This window comes from Oncorhynchus tshawytscha, linkage group LG20, assembly GCF_018296145.1.
Source record: "Oncorhynchus tshawytscha isolate Ot180627B linkage group LG20, Otsh_v2.0, whole genome shotgun sequence".
Classification (NCBI taxonomy): Eukaryota; Metazoa; Chordata; class Actinopteri; order Salmoniformes; family Salmonidae; genus Oncorhynchus; species Oncorhynchus tshawytscha.
In genome coordinates, this window is record NC_056448.1 from 40499809 (window position 1) to 40521983 (window position 22175).

Consider the following 22175-nt stretch of genomic DNA (forward strand, 5'->3'; position numbering starts at 1 on the left):
TGTGTGTGTGTGTGTGTGTGTGTGTGTGTGTGTGTGCGTGCGTGCGTGCGTGCGTGCATGCGTGCGTGCGTGTGTGTGTGGTGTGTGTGTGGTGTGTATGTGTGTGTGTGGTGTGTGTGTGTCTGGGGTTGTTAACTGAACCATGCTTGCATCATGAGCAGCGTTGCCCGAGACCTAAAGAACTTGCCTTAGCCACCCCAGGCTTTAGCTCAATGTGCTGCTAACACAGTCTTGTGGAGCGCAGACAACCTGGGTTCAAGCCCAGCAGTCGGATAAAGTCAGTCGGGAACATTAACAACCACCCTGAATGACTTCTCACCCGAGAACTGAGTTAGCCTACAGTGTATCCAGTCACTGTGGTAAAAGATCGTCACCATTGAGGCAGAGCAGATGTGTCATACTGTAGGAATTCTATAACATCATCTCCTTCCCCTGTTGGATATGAATTATATATGAGGTGTGCTTGGGGCCAGTGCTGTGACACATAGTTATGATCTATGTTGGGTAACCCCTATGGGAACACGGCACACAAATCTACCTCCACTCATTACATGCAAGTCGAAAGTGAATACACACTCAATCACAGGGATCCAACGGGTTAATTCACAGAGAAGGTAAATATTAATGACCCAAGAGGGATTGTGTATGTGACCAATACAATTTTATTTGCTGGTAATATTCTATGGTCGGGTATAAGGTTTAAGTCAGAAGTTTACATGCATCTTAGCCAAATACATTTAAACTCAGTTTTTCACAATTCCTGACATTTAATCCTAGTAAAAATTCCCTGTTTTAGGTCAGTTTTAAGAATGTGAAATAATGTGAAATGTCAGAATAATAGCAGAGAGAATGATTTAGTTCAGCTTTTATTTCTTTCATCACATTCCCAGTGGGTCAGAAGTTTACATACACTCAATTCGTATTTGGTAGCATTGCCTTTAAATTGTTTAACTTCTGTCAAACATTTTGGGTAGCCTTCCACAAGCTTCCCACAATAAGTTAGGTGAATTTTGGCCCATTCCAACTGACCGAGCTGGTGTAAGTTGCTCGCACATGCTTTTTCAGTTCTTCCCACAAATTTTCTGTAGGATTAAGGTCGGGGCTTTGTGTTGGCCCCTCCAATACCTTGACATTGTTGTCCTAAAGCCATTTTGCTTAACTTTGGAAGTATTCTTGGGGTCATTGTCCATTTGGAAGATCCATTTGCAACCAAGCTTTAACTTCCTGACTGATGTCTTGAGATGTTGCTTCAATATATCCACATAATGTTCCATCTTCATGATGCCATCTATTTTGTGAAGTGCACCAGTCCCTCCTGGAGCAAAGCACCCCCACAACATGATGCTGCTGTGGTCTCTTCATTCTTTCCAGAGCTATATGTATAATAATAATTTCCATAGGGCTAACAATGACCTGATTCATGAAGTAGGTTGATGGGCACATACTGTACAGTACAGTTTGCCAAGAGACAAGAACGGCGAACACTGCCAGGAAGCCTCGATCCTTACAGAATAAGCTTCAACTTTTTCCCTGCGTGACCATAGAGAGATTACACTTCCCATGAAGACGTGGACCTATTGTTACGACAGACAAAAAAGGCTTAATCATAGCAACCCCGTCTGCGGTCAAATGTAAATTTGTGTCAATGCCTATATTCAAAATGGCTACAGCTCATTTCTCTTTGCTTAACATGCTAGTGATTTTCTTCCTGAGCGTGGCCCAAATGTACATCCCAGGAGGAGGGCATTGTGGGCTTTTCATGGAATGATAGCAGGGGTAAGGGTGGGCTTTTCATGGAATGACAGCAGGGGGACATTGATTGGGAACAACAGGAGGGCGAATGATTTTCCATCTTTCCTCTAAATGTAACCACAGTAACAAAAAGAGTGTGTGTGTGTGTGTGTGTGTGTGTGTGTGTGTGTGTGTGTGTGTGTGTGTGTGTGTGTGTGTGTGTGTGTGTGTGTGTGTGTGTGTGTGTGTGTGTGGTTGCCTATGTGTGTGTGAGAACTGTTCAACGTTGGTCTGACCAATCGGAATCTATGGTTCAAGATTGTTTTGATCACGCGGACTGGAAAATGTTCCGGGTTGCCCCTGAGAATAGTGTTGACGTATACACTGACTTGGTGACGGAGTTCATCAGGAAGTGCATAGAGGATGTTGTTCCCACGGTGACGATTACAACCTATCCAAACCAAAAACCGTGGATAGATGGCAGCATTCACGCAACACTGAAAAGCAAACCACCGCATTTAACCACGGCAAGGTGACTGGGAATATGAATGTGTACAAACAGACCAGCAATGCCCTCCGTAAAGCAATCAAAGAGGAAAAACAACAGTACGAGGACAAAGTGGAGTTGCAATTCAACGGCTCAGACACAAAGACACATGTGGCAGGTACTCCAGACAATCACAGATTATAAAGGGAAAGCCAGCCATGTCACAGACTCCAACGCCTCGCTCCCGGACAAGATAAAAACTCTCACATCGACCACTTAGAGGAAAACACTGAGCCGCCGACATGGGCCACCGCAGCTCACGAGGACTCTGAGCTCCCCTTCTCCGTGGTCGACGTGAGTAAGACATTTAAGTGCATTAACCCTCGCAAGGCTGCCCGCCCAGACGGCATCCCAAACCGCGTCCACAGAGCATGTGCACACCAGCTGGCTGGAGTGTAGACAGACATATTAAATCTCTCTCTATCACAGTCTGTTGTCCCCACTTGCTTCAGGATGTCCACCATTGTTCCTGTATCCAAGAAAGTGAAGGTAACTGAACTAAATGACTATCACCCCATTGCACTTATTTCTGTCATCATGAAGTGCTTTGAGAGGCTAATTAAGGATCATATCACCTCGAACTTACACGACATCCTAGACCCACTACGATTGGCATACCTCCCCAACTTCCTGATGGGCGGACCCCAGGTGGTGAAGGTAGGCAACAGCACCTCCACCACGCTGATCCTCAACACAGGGGCCCCGCAGGGTTGCGTGCTCAGCCCCCTCCTGTCCTTCCTGTTTACCCATGACTGCGGGCCACGCACCACCGTAGGGCTGTATCACCCCCTGGTACGGCACTTACACTATCCGCATCTGCAGGGCACTCCTCGGGGTGGTTCGGTCAGCCCAACGCATCACCGGGGGCACACTGCCAGCACCCGGTGTCACAGGAAGGCCAAGAAGATTATCAATGCCCTCAGCCACCCAAGCCACAGCCTGTTTACCCCACTACCATCTAGAAGGCGGAGATCAAAGCTGGGACGGAGAGACTGAAAACAGCTTCTATCTCCAGGCCATCAGACTGTTAAATTGTCGCCACTAGTCGGCCTCCGTCCAACACCCTGCCCCTTATAGTCGTAGAACACTGGTCACTTTTAATGTTTACATACTGTTTGACCCATTTCATATGTACTGTGAGCTCCAATAGTATTGGGATAGAGACACAATTGTTGTTGTTGTTTTGGCTCTTTACTCCAGCACTTTGGATTTGAAATGATACAATGACTGAGGTTAAAGTGCAGACTGCCCTTATGAAAAAATATTGCAGTTAGATTGCAGTATAACTGTAGTATAAATCAAATACTGCGTCCAAAATAAAACTTTCTTTTTAATTGCAGTAATTTTGCAGTGTAACTGCAGTTAGATTGCAGTACACTGCAATTACTGCATCCAAAATACCAGTCTACTTTTTTTTGTAAAGGTCAGCTTTCATTTGAGAGTATTTTCATCTCAAATCAAATCAAATCAAATTTTATTTGTCACATACACATGGTTAGCAGATGTTAATGCGAGTGTAGCGAAATGCTTGTGCTTCTAGTTCCGACAATGCAGTAATAACCAACAAGTAATCTAACTAACAATTCCAAAACTACTGTCTTATACACACAAGTGTAAGGGGATAAAGAATATGTACATAAAGATATATGAGTGAGTGATGGTACAGAGCGGCATAGGCAAGATACAGTAGATGGTATCGAGTACAGTATATACATATGAGATGAGTATGTAAACAAAGTGGCATAGTTAAAGTGGCTAGTGATACATGTATTACATAAAGATGCAGTAGATGATATAGAGTACAGTATATACGTATACATATGAGATGAATAATGTAGGGTATGTAAACATTATATTAGGTAGCATTGTTTAAAGTGGCTGGTGATATATTTTACATCATTTCCCATCAATTCCCATTATTAAAGTGGCTGGAGTTGAGTCAGTGTGTTGGCAGCAGCCACTCAATGTTAGTGGTGGCTGTTTAACAGTCTGATGGCCTTGAGATAGAAGCTGTTTTTCAGTCTCTCGGTCCCAGCTTTGATGCACCTGTACTGACCTCGCCTTCTGGATGATAGCGGGGTGAACAGGCAGTGGCTCGGGTGGTTGTTGTCCTTGATGATCTTTATGGCCTTCCTGTGACATCGGGTGGTGTAGGTGTCCTGGAGGGCAGGTAGTTTGCCCCCGGTGATGCGTTTCAGACCTCACTACCCTCTGAGAGCCTTACGGTTGTGGGTGGAGCAGTTGCCGTACCAGGCGGTGATACAGCCCACCAGGATGCTCTGCATCTGTAGAAGTTTGTGAGTGCTTTTGGTGACAAGCCGAATTTCTTCAGCCTCCTGAGGTTGAAGAGGCGCTGCTGCGCCTTCTTCACGATGCTGTCTGTGTGGGTGGACCAATTCAGTTTGTCTGTGATGTGTATGCCGAGGAACATAAAACTTGCTACCCTCTCCACTACTGTTCCATCGATGTGGATAGGGGGGTGTTCCCTCTGCTGTTTCCTGTAGTCCACAATCATCTCCTTAGTTTTGTTGACGTTGAGTGTGAGGTTATTTTCCTGACACCACACTCCGAGGGCCCTCACCTCCTCCCTGTAGGCCGTCTCGTCTTTGTTGGTAATCAAGCCTACCACTGTTGTGTCGTCTGCAAACTTGATGATTGAGTTGGAGGCGTGCGTGGCCACGCAGTCGTGGGTAAACAGGGAGTACAGGAGAGGGCTCAGAACGCACCCTTGTGGGGCCCCAGTGTTGAGGATCAGCGGGGTGGAGATGTTGTTGCCTATCCTCACCACCTGGGGGCGGCCCGTCAGGAAGTCCAGTACCCAGTTGCACAGGGCGGGGTCGAGACCCAGGGTCTCGAGCTTGATGACGAGCTTGGAGGGTACTATGGTGTTAAATGCGGAGCTGTAGTCGATGAACAGCATTCTCACATAGGTATTCCTCTTGTCCAGATGGGTTAGGGCAGTGTGCAGTGTGGTTGAGATTGCATCGTCTGTGGACCTATTTGGGCGGTAAGCAAATTGGAGTGGGTCTAGGGTGTCAGGTAGGGTGGAGGTGATATGGTCCTTAGATACTAGTCTCTCAAAGCACTTCATGATGATGGAAGTGAGTGCTATGGGGCGGTAGTCGTTTAGCTCAGTTACCTTAGCTTTCTTGGGAACAGGAACAATGGTGGCCCTCTTGAAGCATGTGGGAACAGCAGACTGGGATAGGGATTGATTGAATATGTCCGTAAACACACCAGCCAGCTGGTCTGCGCATGCTCTGAGGGCGCGGCTGGGGATGCCGTCTGGGCCTGCAGCCTTGCGAGGGTTAACACGTTTAAATGTTTTACTCACCTCGGCTGCAGTGAAGGAGCGGCCGCATGGTTTGGTTGCAGGCCGTGTCAGTGGCACTGTATTGTCCTGGGAGCAAGACAACGGGGCTGGTTTTCTTTTTGCGGGCTGTAGAAAAAGAATTATTTAGTCTGCCTTGTTTGATTGGGAGCAAGACTGGGACAAATCCTGGTAGTCAGGTTCTGATGAATGTCAGGTGTGCGTAATGACGCCAGACCGGTGGGAAGAGCCGGAGAAGATGTGACATGCTAGCCTGCAGTGATTACATCAAACTTGTGACTCTACAAACTTGATGGATGCATTTGCTGTTTGTTTTGCTTGTGTTTCAGATTATTTTGTGCCCAATAGAAATTATTTGAGTCACTTTTATTAAGTAAGAATAAAATATGTTTCTGAACACTTCTACATTAATGTGGATGTTACCATAATTACGGATAGTCTTGAATGAATCGTGAATAATGATGAGTGAGAAAGTAACAGAAGTATGCTAACCTCTCACCATTACAATAGCAGGGGAGGTTAGCATTTTTGGGTGGGTATGATATTTGTGCGTCTAACTTTCTCACTCATCATTATTCATGATTCATTTAGGACTATCCATAACCATGGTAGCATCCACATGACTGTAGACGTGTTTAGAAACATATTATATTCTGCTATTTCTGTATTTAATTTAATACATTTGCAAAGATTTATAAAAACATGTTTTCACTTTGTCATTATGGGATATTTAATCCATTTAGAATTCAGGCTGTAACACATCAAAATGTGGAATAAATCAAGGGGTATGAATACTTTCTGAAGGCACTGTATTTATATTCCAGACTCTGACATTGCTTGTTCTGATATTTCTGTATTTTATTTTTTGGATGTGTTATTTTGTTATGCTAGGTGTTACTGTTGGATCTAGAAAAACAAGCATTTCGCTGCACCTGCGAAAACATCTGCAAATATGTGTATGCCGACCAATACAATTTGATTTGTACACTGACATCCTCACACACCCCACAATCCATCAAAACTCCCATCCAACAACAAACTCCGGGGGCTGACCTTTTCAGATGAAACTGCCAGAGAGATACTAACAAAACACAGCACTCCATCTTCTTTCTTTACGAGAAACCATGGAGTAATTGTTAATGAATGGGAATCATAGATCACTATACCCATCTCATCTCCAGTTTCTCTCCAGACACTATCAATTCCTGAATAACAATGGCAAAGCTTTACACTCTCATAACTACAACGGATTAGGAACGATGAAGTATACTAGAAATGGGACACTAGAAGTGTCATTCAGTATTCTCATATAATTCTCATAAATATGAATAACATGAGACTATGCTCACATCTACGTGGCACCGTTTCTAGACCAACGGTGTCATACAACCGAATCTAAATGAAGGGCTAGTCGCTGACCCAAAGAGTATTTGGCATGAGAGGTCCTGATTGTCTTTGGTTGTGTCTCAAATGGCACCCTATTCCCAGTATAGTGCACTACTTTTGACCTGGACCCACAAGGTGGTACACTATGTAGGAAACACTGTTCCGATCTGAAAGGCATTCCTAGTCGATCGCCAAACATTTATGTAAAAAAACAAACAATGATAAAGCCTTGTGTCCCTATTTATTCGACTTGGGCTGTTGGCGGAAAGTGCACCCGATTCAGATGCCCTACACGCTGGGTAGGCGAACAACTTCTGCCTTCCCGGCGGGCCCAGAGAGCAAATCAAGTACACTGTAGGCCTAACGCAGGCCAAACGGATGGCTCAGATTACCGTGTCTGCAGTAATGTAGCAGGCATTAAAGAAAGCTACAGCAAAGTTGGTACTGTGAGATTTCAAAACGTTTAAAACCATGACTAGAGCGAGACTGTCAACAAATACATCAAAGAGCTGTTGTTTAAGTTCTTACTCAGCACTGTCAACACTTTGTATTCAACACTTTTATAAGCCATAAAATGTGTGTTCTTCCTATTTCCACTCAGTGCTACAACAAGCACTGCAGCAGTAATGAATGAGGAGGAAAGTGTATCTATAGGCTTGCGTTGTTATTATTAACGGCTTGGGTCTTTTTTAATATCGAGGAATATTTCACTTTCTCTGTTCATAGGAGTAACAACATGAATTTGTGCATTAGGCAGAAATAATGTGGTGCTGCTTGAGTTTCGCCATTAGATGGAAGACAGGGTCCCTTTTAGGTCAGTATCAGCAGAGGAAAGGGAGAGCGGAGGGATGTTGAGATGCTGCTCTCACCCTCCGCTGAGACGGACAATCAGATGCAGGCACCATCAGCCAAGTAAAATAAAAATAAAAAGCTAATTATTTAAATGTATGCTCACTCAGCTGTGCCTCACAAGTAATACAACAACAGATCTATTACCAGTGTGATCATATAGCCTACCTCAAAATGGCTCGAACAACAATGCATTGGCAGGGTAATTCAAGCAAAGATAATATACGGTCATAATTTACTGGGCCTATAGCTTATTGCACAAACCTCATTGCTGCAGTACTGTATTTAATTGGTTAATGTTGCATTGGCTTACTTTTTTGAAGTAATGTAAAAAAAAAAATCTGAGCGGTAGATCTCGGTTTGCACTTTGACTCAGAAAGTGATCTTGACTCAGAAAAGGTTGGGGACCACTGTTCTAGAGTTTTCCCTGTTAACACTATCAACATTCCCCTTTACTTTGGTAACTGTGATCGAATCAATGCAATTTTAGCCACTTTTAATGCAACATACCAATACTAAATGAACTATGCAAGATACTTTGTTAACATTTGAGCTGACACTCTTATCCAGAGCAACTTACAGAAGCAATTAGGGTTAAGTGCCTTGCTCAAGGGCACGTTGGCAGATTTTTCACCTAATTGGTTCAGAGATTCAAACCAGCAACCTTTCAGTTACTGGCCCAATGCTCTTAACCGCTAGGCTACTTGCCGTCCCTGTTGTTGGCAGAACGCATCGGTGTAGGTTTCTATTGCATTGACACGCACGCACGACACGCACGACTCAGCCTGTAATCTATAAGCAAATAGACCATTGCAATATATGGATCTGTGCCATTTACTTTGAACTGGACTGGGTTTACAGCATAAGCGGTCATGAGTAGATGTGTTGGTTTTGAAATCATATCGAGAGCTGCATGTTGCCACGTGTGCACATTTTGTTCATATTCTTTGCTAGTTACTCAGTTATAGATCAGTAATAGGGGAGTGATTGCTTCCTACAAGAGCAGAAAAGTATACATTTCTATACTGAAAAGAGAGTCAGGTAAAGAGATTTTGTTTTGTCTCACACACCCACAAAATAAATGGGTGGATAAACCATAGCTGCAACTATAACTAAGGGAGGGAGAATGATTACTGTGCCAAGGTGCACATAGCGATCTAGAAATAATTAAAAGGTATATTAACAGTTAGGACTATAACAAAGGTTCTATCTACCTGTGAAACTATATTATGCAGGGAGGAAAACAAGGGCAAATAATTTTTGTGAGGATCTTTTGAAGCTGACACAGACACACAAAGTGTGTGGACATTGAAAGAGCCGACCGTGGCTTGAAGTAGAGAGGTTGCAGTTTTCTGGCTGAAGGACACTGTGTTCTTAAAATCAAAACCCAGTAGTATACGTTTGCATTGATGAGTCACACGTAGACACATCACGCTCAAAGTAAAGCTGATCACATTTAACATGAGTCACCAAAATGCTTTTTGCCTACTGTATGTCATTCACAGGCTTTCAAGGGGCAACTACCATCGTAATTCAGATAAATCGAAATTCAGTTTAATGGTCTTTGTGCTGTCTGAATGGAGAGCAGATTGCATCCACTCTAGGTTAGTGTTCCATGATTGTAAATTACAAAGACCATATGCATTTATACTCACACATATACTGTCACACAAAGCCAGACATTTTAAGGAGCACAGATACACACACACACTCAATACTGAAAAGACCACTAAGCTTCCCTGAGTCTCCTTGTCTGACTCTTTCACTGTCTCTCTCCCTCTCTCGCTCATCCACCTGTCTCGTTCTCCCCCCTCTCTCACACACACATCAATCCACATCCCACGACCCTGCCACCAGACCTTTGTCTCCACATGCAGTCTCCTGTCTCTCTTACCTGCTGGTGTCTGCTGAGGTGATGGCGATGAGCGGGGGGATCCTGAGGGCGAGGCTAGTGGGCCGTGGGATCTGCTCCGTCTCTGGCCTCGGGGCCCAGTCACGCTGCTCCGCCTGCCTAAAGGCCAATGGGGGAAGCTGCAGGTTCCGGCAGGAGAGCCTCCGCACCTGGACAGTCTCCATCTCCACGCCCAGACCTGGCTCTGGAGAGTCATCGTCAGAAACCTGCAGGGGACGGGAGAGAGCAGGACCTCCATGAATCATCAATGATCAGGGATCTTATTCAAGGCTATAAAAGAGAAGATTTGAATCTGGGGCTGTATAATAGGTCTATGTTATGAGGAAATGTGTTAATACAGACTATTCTATTGATTAATATCTATCAGAACGCTAAATATAAGGCGAAATAGACAGCAAGGTTTATACAAATCTCCGCTGTTGAAAACTAAATGTTAGTCTAAAAGAAATGTGAGATAATGTCTAGACGCTTTTTATAGTGGAGATCAAGTTAGACTAAATAGGCATTTTAACATCATAGATTTAGCCGGTGGTAACGTGTGGAATAGACACTGGCTGGAAGGCGGTTTGAACCAATCAGAATTGAGGATTAAACCCACCAGGGTGTATGATGATTAATATCAATCAGAATGCTAAACAGAAGATGAGTAAGGTTAATACGTGAAGGTGTTATGTCTGGACTTCCAGTTGTGTTTCCTATGAGAGTGGTTTTATCTCAGAATACAGATTCAGATTGTATTTTCTGTCAAGTTGTCAGTTTGTTTGGCAAAGTCCATTAGGTTATCTAATTGTCAGTCAGGGAGGCACAGTACTCTAAATGCAAGATAGATGAAACTCATAATAGATGACTGTTCCTCCCTGCAGTTGATGCAGTATCAAATTAGTATGGTGGCGCTATCCCAAGGCTGAATTTCAGTTTTGAGCCTGAATTAATTTCCATCTAGGCCAAGAGCCCTACCAGGGATTAAATGTCATCTAAAGATGTGATCTTTGGTTCATATTGGATGTACGTGACTTTAATTACTGGGAAGGTTAAACTGAGATGATCCATAGAGGAGGATGCTTGTGCTTCGAATTGTAAAATAAGTGTATCCTGCATTTATACGGTCTACAGTACAAATACAACTAGAACATGTATTTTCTGAAAACCATTGGCGCTACTAGGATGCAGACTGACTCATATTGTAAAGGTAGGCATTCTGGACAGAAAGTCAAGACAGCATCATATCAACCAGTCACAGCATCTTCCAGCAGTATAAACTATGATGAAGCAATGATAATAAACTATTTGGAATGAATATGACACATTTCTGATTTCATACACCAAGCACAAGCGCACCAAGCGCACTTTACTGTCATGTTCAAATGCATATAAGAAACACAATGGATTTCGCTGTATTTCGCAATCCTCGAAAATAGACTGTTTCTTGTGGAGACATTTTGAGATTCGGGGAAACGAAATGAGGTGAGCACTAACAGGGCAATTTACAGTGCTGGCACAAACGTATACCTCCGGGCTTTGACTGCACCACCATGTGGCCAAATGGTGAAGGGGGATTCCGAGAGCAAGGCCGCACAGGTCTGAATGAAGACGTTTTCACATTTCACACAAACAGTGTAATATTATGTGAAGGCTATCAATGGAACATCACCGGTAGGAATGTTCAGTCCATGTTCTACCGGTCCTAGACTATATGAATGCAGCTGCCAATACACTGAATCCATTGGACGCAGTTCATCACAGCACACTACGCTTTATTACGGGTCGACAGGTTCAGTACGCATCACTGCATTCTATATCAGAAAGCAGGTTGGTCCTCAGGTTGGTCCTCTTTGAAGTCTCGTAGATTCATGCATTGCTCTCTTTTCGTTTCTAAGATTATTTTACAAAAACTCCCTCTGTACCTAAGTTCATTAATCACTTTTAGAAGTACAAGTTACCATACACGTTCTCAGGGCTGGCTAACTCTGGAAATTCCTTTGGCCTCTACAGAGTTAGGTAAAATTGGATGAATTGTTGCCATTTCAGACGGCTGATTGAGGACCTCTCTAATTAAGAATATGTTTGAAGAGTTTCATTCTAAAATGCTGTACAGTATATCTATTTCCGGAAATGTTGGTAAATGAGCTTTTATTGTTTGAAGAACGTATGAAAGAGATTGGTGGGTTTTTTAAACTATTTAATCATGGCATAACTTGATGGTTTCATTTCAGAGACAAATAATCATGTTTTATGGAAAATGCTATCACTCTCAGACAAATGAGTAGTACTGCCAGGTTTTAAACAGTCAAATGTAACAAATAACTACATTTTACATTTTAATACATTTTTAATAAATTTTTAATAAATTTAATAAATAATACATTTTTAATAAAGAACTGTACAAATGATACATTTGGGACATCAATATATATGTTTTTAAATATAAAAATATATATTTAATACAGTAATATGAGCTATGTATGTAAAACATTAACATTTGCCATTTCAGTCATTTAGCAGATGGTCTTATCAAAAGCAATTTACAGTAAATGTACTCCTCTTAAAGATAACTAGGTGAGGCAACCACATATCATACTCAAATAGGATGCGGACAGCTCAGTACATCACTGGGGCTGAGCTCCCTTCCACCCAGGATCTCTATACCAGGCAGTGTGAAAGGAAGGCCCGGAAAATCGTTAAAGACTCCAACCAGCCAAGCCACAGAATATTTACTCTGCAAGCGGTACCGGTGCATCAACTCTGACATCAACAGGCTCCTGAACAGCTTCTATCCCCATGCCATACGACTGCTAAATAGCTAACTAAATAGCTAACTAAATAGCGAACTAAATAGCTAACTAAATAGCTAACTAAATAGCTACAAAATAATTGCTACACGGACTATTTGAGTTGAACTTTGTAATTTATTATTTATTTATTATCTTTGCACTGTCTCTATGTACACTCACAGGGCACTACACACTCACAGAGCACTACACACTCACAGGGCACTACACACTCACAGGGCACTACACACTCACAGGGCACTACACACTCACAGAGCTCTACACACTCACAGGACTCTACACACTCACAGAGCACTATACACTCACAGGGCACTACACACTCACAGAGCACTATACACTCACAGGGCACTACACACTCACAGAACACTATACACTCACAGGGCACTACACACTCACAGGGCACTACACACTCACAGGGCACTACACACTCACAGGGCACTACACACTCACAGGGCACTACACACTCACAGAACACTACACACTCACAGGGCACTACACACTCACAGGGCACTACACACTCACAGGGCACTACACACTCACAGGGCACTACACACTCACAGGGCACTACACACTCACAGGGCACTACACACTCACAGGGCACTACACACTCACAGGGCACTACACACAGGGCACTACACACTCACAGAACACTATACACTCAAAGGGCACTACACACTCACAGAACACTATACACTCACAGAACACTATACACTCACAGAGCACTACACACTCACAGAGCACTACACACTCACAGGGCACTACACACTCACAGAGCACTACACACTCACAGGGCACTACACACTCACAGGGCACTACACACTCACAGAGCACTACACACTCACAGGGCACTACACACTCACAGAACACTATACACTCAAAGGGCACTACACACTCACAGAACACTATACACTCACAGAACACTATACACTCAAAGGGCACTACACACTCACAGGGCACTACACACTCACGCACACTGACACTCCGAACACACACACAACCATTCACTATATAATTTTCTCACACACAGATACATTTATACTGACTACACACACGCACACCAACTCACATACAATCATCATATACGCTGCTGCTACTCTGTTCATCATACATATATATCCTGATGCCTAGTCACCATACCCCTATAGATATCTATCTCTATTGATCCAATATCCTCGGCACATTGTAAATATGTTACCCTGTATATAGTATACTTATTTACTTTATCGTGTTCTTCTTGTATGTTTTTGTTGTTACCTTGTTATTTCCACATAGACATATCTGATATCGGCAGAAAGCTTAAATTCTTGTTAATCTAATTGCACTGTCCAATTTACAGTAGCTATTACAGTGAAATAATGCCATGCTATTGTTTGAGGATAGTGCAAAATTTTGAACACGAAAAGCTATTAATAAACAAATTAGGCACATTTTGGGCAGTCTTAATACAAAATTTGGAACAGAAATGCAATGGTTCATTGGATCAGTATAAAACGTTGCATATACACTGCTGCCATCTAGTGGCCAAAATCACACCTGGGCTGGAATACCTGGGCTGGAATAATACATTATGGCCTTTCCCTTGCATTTCAAAGATGGTACAAAAAAATATATAAAAGAATGGTTGTTTTTTTCTTTGTATTATATTTTACCAGATGTATTGTGTGTTATTCTCCTACATTCCTTTCACATTCCTTATTAATGGTATCAGAGATCATTAGTAAAGGGTTATTAATGGGTATCAGAGATCATTAGTAAAGGGTTATTAATGGGTATCAGAGATCATTAGTAAAGGGTTATTAATGGGTATCAGAGATCATTAGTAAAGGGTTATTAATGGTATCAGAGATCATTAGTAAAGGGTTATTAATGGTATCAGAGATCATTAGTAAAGGGTTATTAATGGGTATCAGAGATCATTAGTAAAGGGTTATTAATGGGTATCAGAGATCATTAGTAAAGGGTTATTAATGGTATCAGAGATCATTAGTAAAGGGTTATTAATGGGTATCAGAGATCATTAGTAAAGGGTTATTAATGGTATCAGAGATCATTAGTAAAGGGTTATTAATGGTATCAGAGATCATTAGTAAAGGGTTATTAATGGTATCAGAGATCATTAGTAACAGTTTATGAAGTTTGGGGTGAACTCCAGAAAAAATTAGATAGAAATAATTTTGTCTAATGAAATTAATATTGAAAAACAGAAGCCATGCAGGGACATGGCTATTAGGACTAACAAGGCATACACATTACACGCAGAAAATCCCACTTCACAAGCCCATTATTCACCTTCATCCACTGACCTGCACGAACACATCCACAAAAGGCTTCCCACTGGTGCAAAAACAAGTTGAATCAACGTTGTTTCCTCATTATTTCAATGCTCTTATCAATGCTCTTATCCACACCCTGGCACTGCAAGTGCCATGCTCTTCCAACTGAGCCACAGGACATATGTGATGACATTGAATTAACGCAAAACTGATTTGATTTGCAAAAAGTCATCAATGTAAGGGCATTAAGTATTTCTGTCATCCATCTTTAAACCTACATCCAATGTCATGGTGACATTTTTGGTTGATTTCATATTGAATTCACATTAGTTGACAACGCAACCAAATATACATCAAAACTAGACGGTTGAACTGTGCCCAGTGGGTTGCCTCTTGAAAACCACTGCACTCGGTAGGAATATCAGTGCGAGGCAAATGAACAAAGTCCCTATTCAGTTCTGAGGGAGCACATTCATTGCCACTTATTGATCATCCTAAGTGCCCATTAGCTATCCTGCTGGGCTGTGGTCTGGCCTAATGCCTACACTTACAATGGCCTTGAGGGACTCCGCGTGTAATGAAGAACAGGGCGATGCCTTTAGGAGTGACAGCACTGCCCTACCAACTACCCCCCCCACACACACACACAATCCTGGTGAGTGGTGAGCACTCCCTTAGGACCACACTGAGGGAATGATTCTCATACTGGAGCAACCATAATGGGAACCTGGAGCTTCTGATTGTGTAATAAAGATATTGTATTATTGATCATGTGTGATATAAGTCTTCAATATTATTGAAGACCATGTCCTCTGCACTCTATTTCAGTACCTCATAACACGCTTTTATCCTGGGGGGTCATTAAAGGTCAGTGCTGGTATACCCTCTGTAATTGAACATGAGGGATTTGATAGCTTAACTGTTGGTGTTCTTTATTTATTTCCCCGCCTCGACAGTCATTGTTCTTGAGCAGTTGTAAAAGTGCTTATTTTTTTATTCACATGAAGTCCTGGAAGGGGAAATGTTTCATGCAACTCTGCTGCACACCAAAAAAAATGTGATTGTATTGTATGTTGAAGTTTAGTTCACAGAAACGCCACAAAGATTCCCTCTGGCAAACTGTCTGGCAGTTGAGCAGAACTCTGCCCTTTGAGGGGAGTTTTAATCCACATCTTAAACTGATGTTTCCTTGAAAACTTCCCTGACATCCCACAATTGGGTTTGTGTCGACAATCAGTAATGCTTTGGTTCGTTCTAAAGGGCAGCTTCAGACCCAGAGGGCTTTTTAGGAGTTTTGGGTCAACTGTGCAATTTGGGCGTGACAAGCAACAACTGAAATAAGCCACTAAATCAGTGGTATTCAAAGTCGGTGTCGCGACCTTGCAGTGGGGTTGCCAAAATTAAATTTAAAAAAGGAAAAAATATGAGTACAGATTATTGTAGGGGACAATAGACAAACAAATTCAGAAAGCTCATTTGAGAAATAACATTTATTTGAGTAAAGTTTTTTTTATTGATTTCTTTTCATTTCGGAAATGAAATGAATTCAAGGTTTTTATGTCAGTAAAGGTAGAGATACCTAGTTGAAGGTAGGCTCAGCGATATGACGTAGATGCACCTCGCTCATCCAAATATCTGCGGTGCTGCTCGTGGCAATGTAATTTCGCTGAGTCTACCTTTAACTGTCAGTAAGCTAGCTACAACAGTTTGCTAAGCAGCTAATCAAGTCACTGCATTGGTGACTGACCAATCAAATCAAATTTTATTGGTCACATACATGGTTAGCAGATGTTAATGCGACTGTAGATCCTGCGTTCTGCCTTTCACCCAGGACAACGGAATGGATCCCCGCCGGCGACCCCAAAAAACGACTTCGTAAAAGAGGGAAACGAAGCGGTCTTCTGGTCAGACTCCGGAGACGGGCACATCGTGCACCACTCCCCAGTATACTTCTCGCCAATGTCCAGTCTCTTGACAACAAGGTTGATGAAATCCGAGCAAGGGTAGCATTCCAGAGGGACATCAGAGACTGTAACGTTCTTTGCTTCACGGAAACATGGCTCACTGGAGAGACGCTATCGGAGTCGGTGCAGCCAGCTGGTTTCTCCACGCATCGCGCCGACAGAAACAAACATCTTTCTGGTAAGAAGAGGGGCGGGGGCGTATGCCTTATGGCTAACGAGACGTGGTGTGGCCACAACAATATACAGGAACTCAAGTCCTTCTGTTCACCTGATTTAGAATTCCTCACAATCAAATGTCGACCGCATTATCTACCAAGGGAATTATCTTCGATTATAATCACAGCCGTATATATTCCCCCCCAAGCAGACACATCGATGGCTCTGAACGAACTTTATTTGACTCTTTGCAAACTGGAATCCACACATCCTGAGGCTGCATTCATTGTAGCTGGGGATTTTAACAAGGCTAATCTGAAAACAAGACTCCCTAAATTGTATCAGCATATCGATTGCGCAACCAGGGCTGGCAAAACCTTGGATCATTGCTATTCTAACTTCCGCGACGCATATAAGGCCCTGCCGCGCCCTCCTTTCGGAAAAGCTGACCACGACTCCATTTTGTTGATCCCTGCCTACAGACAGAAACTAAAACAAGAAGCTCCCACGCTGAGGTCTGTCCAACACTGGTCCGAACAATCTGATTCCACACTCCAAGACTGCTTCCATCACGTGGACTGGGATATGTTTCGTATTGCGTCAGACAACAACATTGACGAATACACTGATTCGGTGTGCGAGTTCATTAGAACGTGCGTTGAAGATGTCGTTCCCATAGCAACGATTAAAACATTCCCAAACCAGAAACCGTGGATTGATGGCAGCATTCGCGTGAAACTGAAAGCACGAACCACTGCTTTTAATCAGGGCAAGGTGACCGGAAACATGACCGAATACAAACAGTGTAGCTATTCCCTCCGCAAGGCAATCAAACAAGCTAAGCGTCAGTATAGAGACAAAGTAGAATCTCAATTCAACAGCTCAGACACAAGAGGTATGTGGCAGGGTCTACAAGTCAATCACGGATTACAAAAAGAAAACCAGCCCCGTCACGGACCAGGATATCTTGCTCCCAGGCAGACTAAATAACTTTTTTGCCCGCTTTGAGGACAATACAGTGCCACTGACACGGCCTGCAACCAAACCATGCGGCCGCTCCTTCACTGCAGCCGAGGTGAGTAAAACATTGAGTAAAACAAAAACGGTGAGTAAAACATTTAAACGTGTTAACCCTCGCAAGGCTGCAGGCCCAGACGGCATCCCCACCCTCAGAGCATGCGCAGACCAGCTGGCTGGTGTGTTTACGGACATATTCAATCAATCCCTATCCCAGTCTGCTGTTCCCACATGCTTCAAGAGGGCCACCATTGTTCCTGTTCCCAAGAAAGCTAAGGTAACTGAGCTAAACGACTACCGCCCCGTAGCACTCACTTCCATCATCATGAAGTGCTTTGAGAGACTAGTCAAGGACCATATCACCTCCACCCTACCTGACACCCTAGACCCACTCCAATTTGCTTACCGCCCAAATAGGTCCACAGACGATGCAATCTCAACCACACTGCACACTGCCCTAACCCATCTGGACAAGAGGAATACCTATGTGAGAATGCTGTTCATCGACTACAGCTCGGCATTTAACACCATAGTACCCTCCAAGCTCGTCATCAAGCTCGAGACCCTGGGTCTCGACCCCGCCCTGTGCAACTGGGTACTGGACTTCCTGACGGGCCGCCCCCAGGTGGTGAGGATAGGCAACAACATCTCCATTTACCCACGACTGCGTGGCCACGCACGCCTCCAACTCAATCATCAAGTTTGCGGACGACACAACAGTGGTAGGCTTGATTACCAACAAAGACGAGACGGCCTACAGGGAGGAGGTGAGGGCCCTCGGAGTGTGGTGTCAGGAAAATAACCTCACACTCAACGTCAACAAAACTAAGGAGATGATTGTGGACTTCAGGAAACAGCAGAGGGAACACCCCCCTATCCACATCGATGGAACAGTAGTGGAGAGGGTAGCAAGTTTTATGTTCCTCGGCATACACATCACAGACAAACTGAATTGGTCCACCCACACAGACAGCATCGTGAAGAAGGCGCAGCAGCGCCTCTTCAACCTCAGGAGGCTGAAGAAATTCGGCTTGTCAACAAAAGCACTCACAAACTTCTACAGATGCACAATCGAGAGCATCCTCCTGCTGCTGCTGCCTCTGTTCCTGTCTCTGTGTTTTGCACCAGATAGGACTGTTTTAGGTTTTCGCACGTTTGTTGTTTTGTTAGTTTATTCGTGTACAGTTTCTTTATTAAAGTACAATGAATAACAACCACGCTGCATTTTGCTCCGCCTCTACTTCACCTAAAGAAAGCCGTTACAATATTACTGCACTAACAAATTCACAACGACTACCTTATACACACAAATGTAAAGGGATGAATAAGAATATGTACATATAAATATATGGATGAGCGATGGCTGTGTGGCATAGGCAAGATGCAGTAGATGGCTTAGGATACAGTACATACATATGAGATGAGAAATGTAGCATATGTATACATGATTAAAGTGGCCTTATTTAAAGTGGCTAGTGATACCTTAATTAAATCCATTTATTAAATGTATTAAAGTGGCAAGTGATTTGAGTCTGTATGTTGGCAGCAGCCACTCTATGTTAGTGATGGCTCTTTAACAGTCTGATGGGCTTGAGATAGAAGCTGTTTTTCAGACTCTCGGCACCTGTACTGATCGCGCCTTCTGGATGATAGCCACTGCCCGGGGTGAACAGGCAGTGGCTCGGGTGGTTGTTCTCTTTGATTATCTTTTTGGCCTTCCTGTGACATTAGGTGCTGTGGGTGTCCTGGAGGGCAGGTAGTTTGCACCTGGTGATGCGTTGTGCAGACCTCACTACCTTCTGGAGAGCCTTGCGGTTATGGGCGGAGCAGTTGCCGTACCAGGCGGTGATACAGCCCGACAGGATGCTCTCGATTGTGCATCTGTAAAAGTTTGTGAGTGTTTTTGTCGACAAGCCACATTTCTTCAGCCTCCTGTGGGTGAAGAGGCTCTGTTGCGCCTTCTTCACAATGCTGTCTGTGTGGGTGGACCATTTCAGTTTGTCCATGATGTGTACGCCGGGGAACTTAAAACTTTCCACCTTCTCCACTACTGTCCCGTCGATGTGAATGGGGGGATGCTCCCTCTGCTGTTTCCTGAAGTCCATAACCATCTCCTTTGTTTTGTTGACGTTGAGTGTGAGGTTATTTTCCTGACACCACACTCCGAGGGCCCTCACCTCTTCCCTGTAGGCCGTCTCGTCATTGTTGGTAATCAAGCCTACCACTGTGGTGTCGTCTGCAATCTTGATGATTGAGTTGGAGGCGTGCATGGCCACGCAGTGATGGCTGAACAGGGAGTACAGGAGAAGGCTGAGAATGCACCTTTGTGGGGCCCCAGTGTTGAGGATCAGTGGAGAGGAGGTGTTGTTTCTTACCTTCACCACCTGGGGGAAACCCGTCAGAAAGTCCAGGACCCAGTTGCACAGGGTGGGGTCGAGGCCCAGACATTCTTGTATATGATTTTTGCAGGAGATAGCCACTGCTTTGTTTTATTTTCTCACAATTTTTGTATTTTGTTTGTATTCATTAGGATCCCCGCAACTACTCTTCCTAGAGTCCAAACAGTATTAAAACAATTACATCACAACAAAACAATTGCAAACTATAAAATCACTGTCACAACGTTTGTAATAATTTTGTTAGTTATTCATCCTATTTCAGTTATACGAGAGCGCAGTAATTGGTCATATACATGATTTGGTCATAAATGAGGATCTATGCTTTCATTTCTGCAGTGGGAGAGGGGACAAAAACGTTACATTGGGAACCGCTGCAGCAGCAAAAGGCAAATTGGTGCTGAGAGGTTGTCGCTGCATCTGCAAAACGTAATCTAGCGACAAATCAAGGAGGCAATAGAGATTCTCACAGAAAAATTGTTGGCAACATTGCTAGTGCAGTTCAAGGAGGACAATTTATGTTGAAAAAGTTGGAACCACCAAGACTCTTCCTAGAGCTGGCCGCCCGGCCAAGCTGGGCAATCGGAGGAGAAGGGCCTTGGTCAGGGAGGTGACCCAAGAACTCGATGGTAACTCTGACCTAGCTCCAAATCAAATCATATCAAATTGTATTGGTCACATACACGTGATTAGCAGATGTTATTGCAGGAGTAGCGAAATGCTTGTGCGTCCAGAGTTCCTCTGTGGAGATGGGAGAACCTTCCAGAACGACAACCTTCTCTGCAGCACTCCACCAATCAGGCCTTTATGGTAAAGTGGCCAGACGGAAGCCAATACTTAGTAAAAGGCACATGACAGCCCACTTGGAGTTTGCCAAAAGACACCTAAAGACTATCAGACCATGAGAAACAAGATTCTCTGCCTGATGAAACCGAGTTAATATGTTTTATGGAAAAGGGGTGTCTCCATAATGACCAATTTAAATAGCCTACCTACAACTGGTTCAAAAGTAGTCACGAAGTACGTGTGCTCTCTCTCTCCATGACTCAGCTGCCTCTGCTGCAGCACTCTCAACCAGTGCTTTCAACACACACACACACACACACACACACACACACACACACACACACACACACACACACACACACACACACACACACACACACACGCACGCACGCACGCCTCCAGCCCTCTCCCTCTCCACTTCACTCACTCACAGCCTGCTCCTTGCCTGATAGTCAGCAGCAGATTCTCACAGTGAAATATATATACAGTACCAGTCAAAAGTTTGGACATGCCAACTCATTTAAGGGTTTTTCTTTATTTTTACTATTTTCTACATTGTAGAATAATAGGGAAAAAGTCAAATCTACGAAATAACAGATATGGAATCATGTAGTAACCAAAAAAGTGTAAAACAAACCAAAAAATATTTTAGATTTTAGATTCTTCAAAGAAGCCACCCTTTGCCTTGATGACAGGTTTGCACCAAAACACCTCTGGCAAAAATAGAAACATCTTATTTACCTAAGTATGCAGGACCTTTGCTATGAAACTCGAAATTGAGCTCAGGTGCATCCTGTTTCCACGGATCATCCTTGAGATGTTTTTACAACTTTAAATTCAATTGATTGGACATGATTTGGAAAGGCCTGTCTATATATGGTCCCACAGTTGACCGTACATGTCAAAGCAAAAACCAAACCATGAGGTCGAAGGAATAATCAGTAGAGCTCTGAGACAGGACTGTGTCGAGGCATAGACCCTGGGGAAAGGTACCAAACATTTTTTAAAGCATTGAAGGTCCCCAAGAACACAGTGGCC

At 43.5% G+C, this 22175-nt stretch overlaps 1 protein-coding gene across 3 annotated transcripts in view; it reads right to left on the bottom strand.

Moving 5' to 3' along the window:
- LOC112236036 (cAMP-specific 3',5'-cyclic phosphodiesterase 4D-like) overlaps positions 1-22175 on the bottom strand; it is a 372033-nt gene that overhangs the window by 297463 nt on the left and 52395 nt on the right. For all 3 annotated transcript variants that reach the window (XR_006079477.1, XM_042302645.1, XM_042302646.1), the window contains exon 3: positions 9739-9962. Coding sequence is in view for 2 of the 3 variants with exons in the window: in XM_042302645.1 (XP_042158579.1) it covers positions 9739-9962 (224 nt within the window). In the remaining variant the exon portion in view is untranslated. The remainder of the gene's footprint in view (positions 1-9738; positions 9963-22175) is intronic.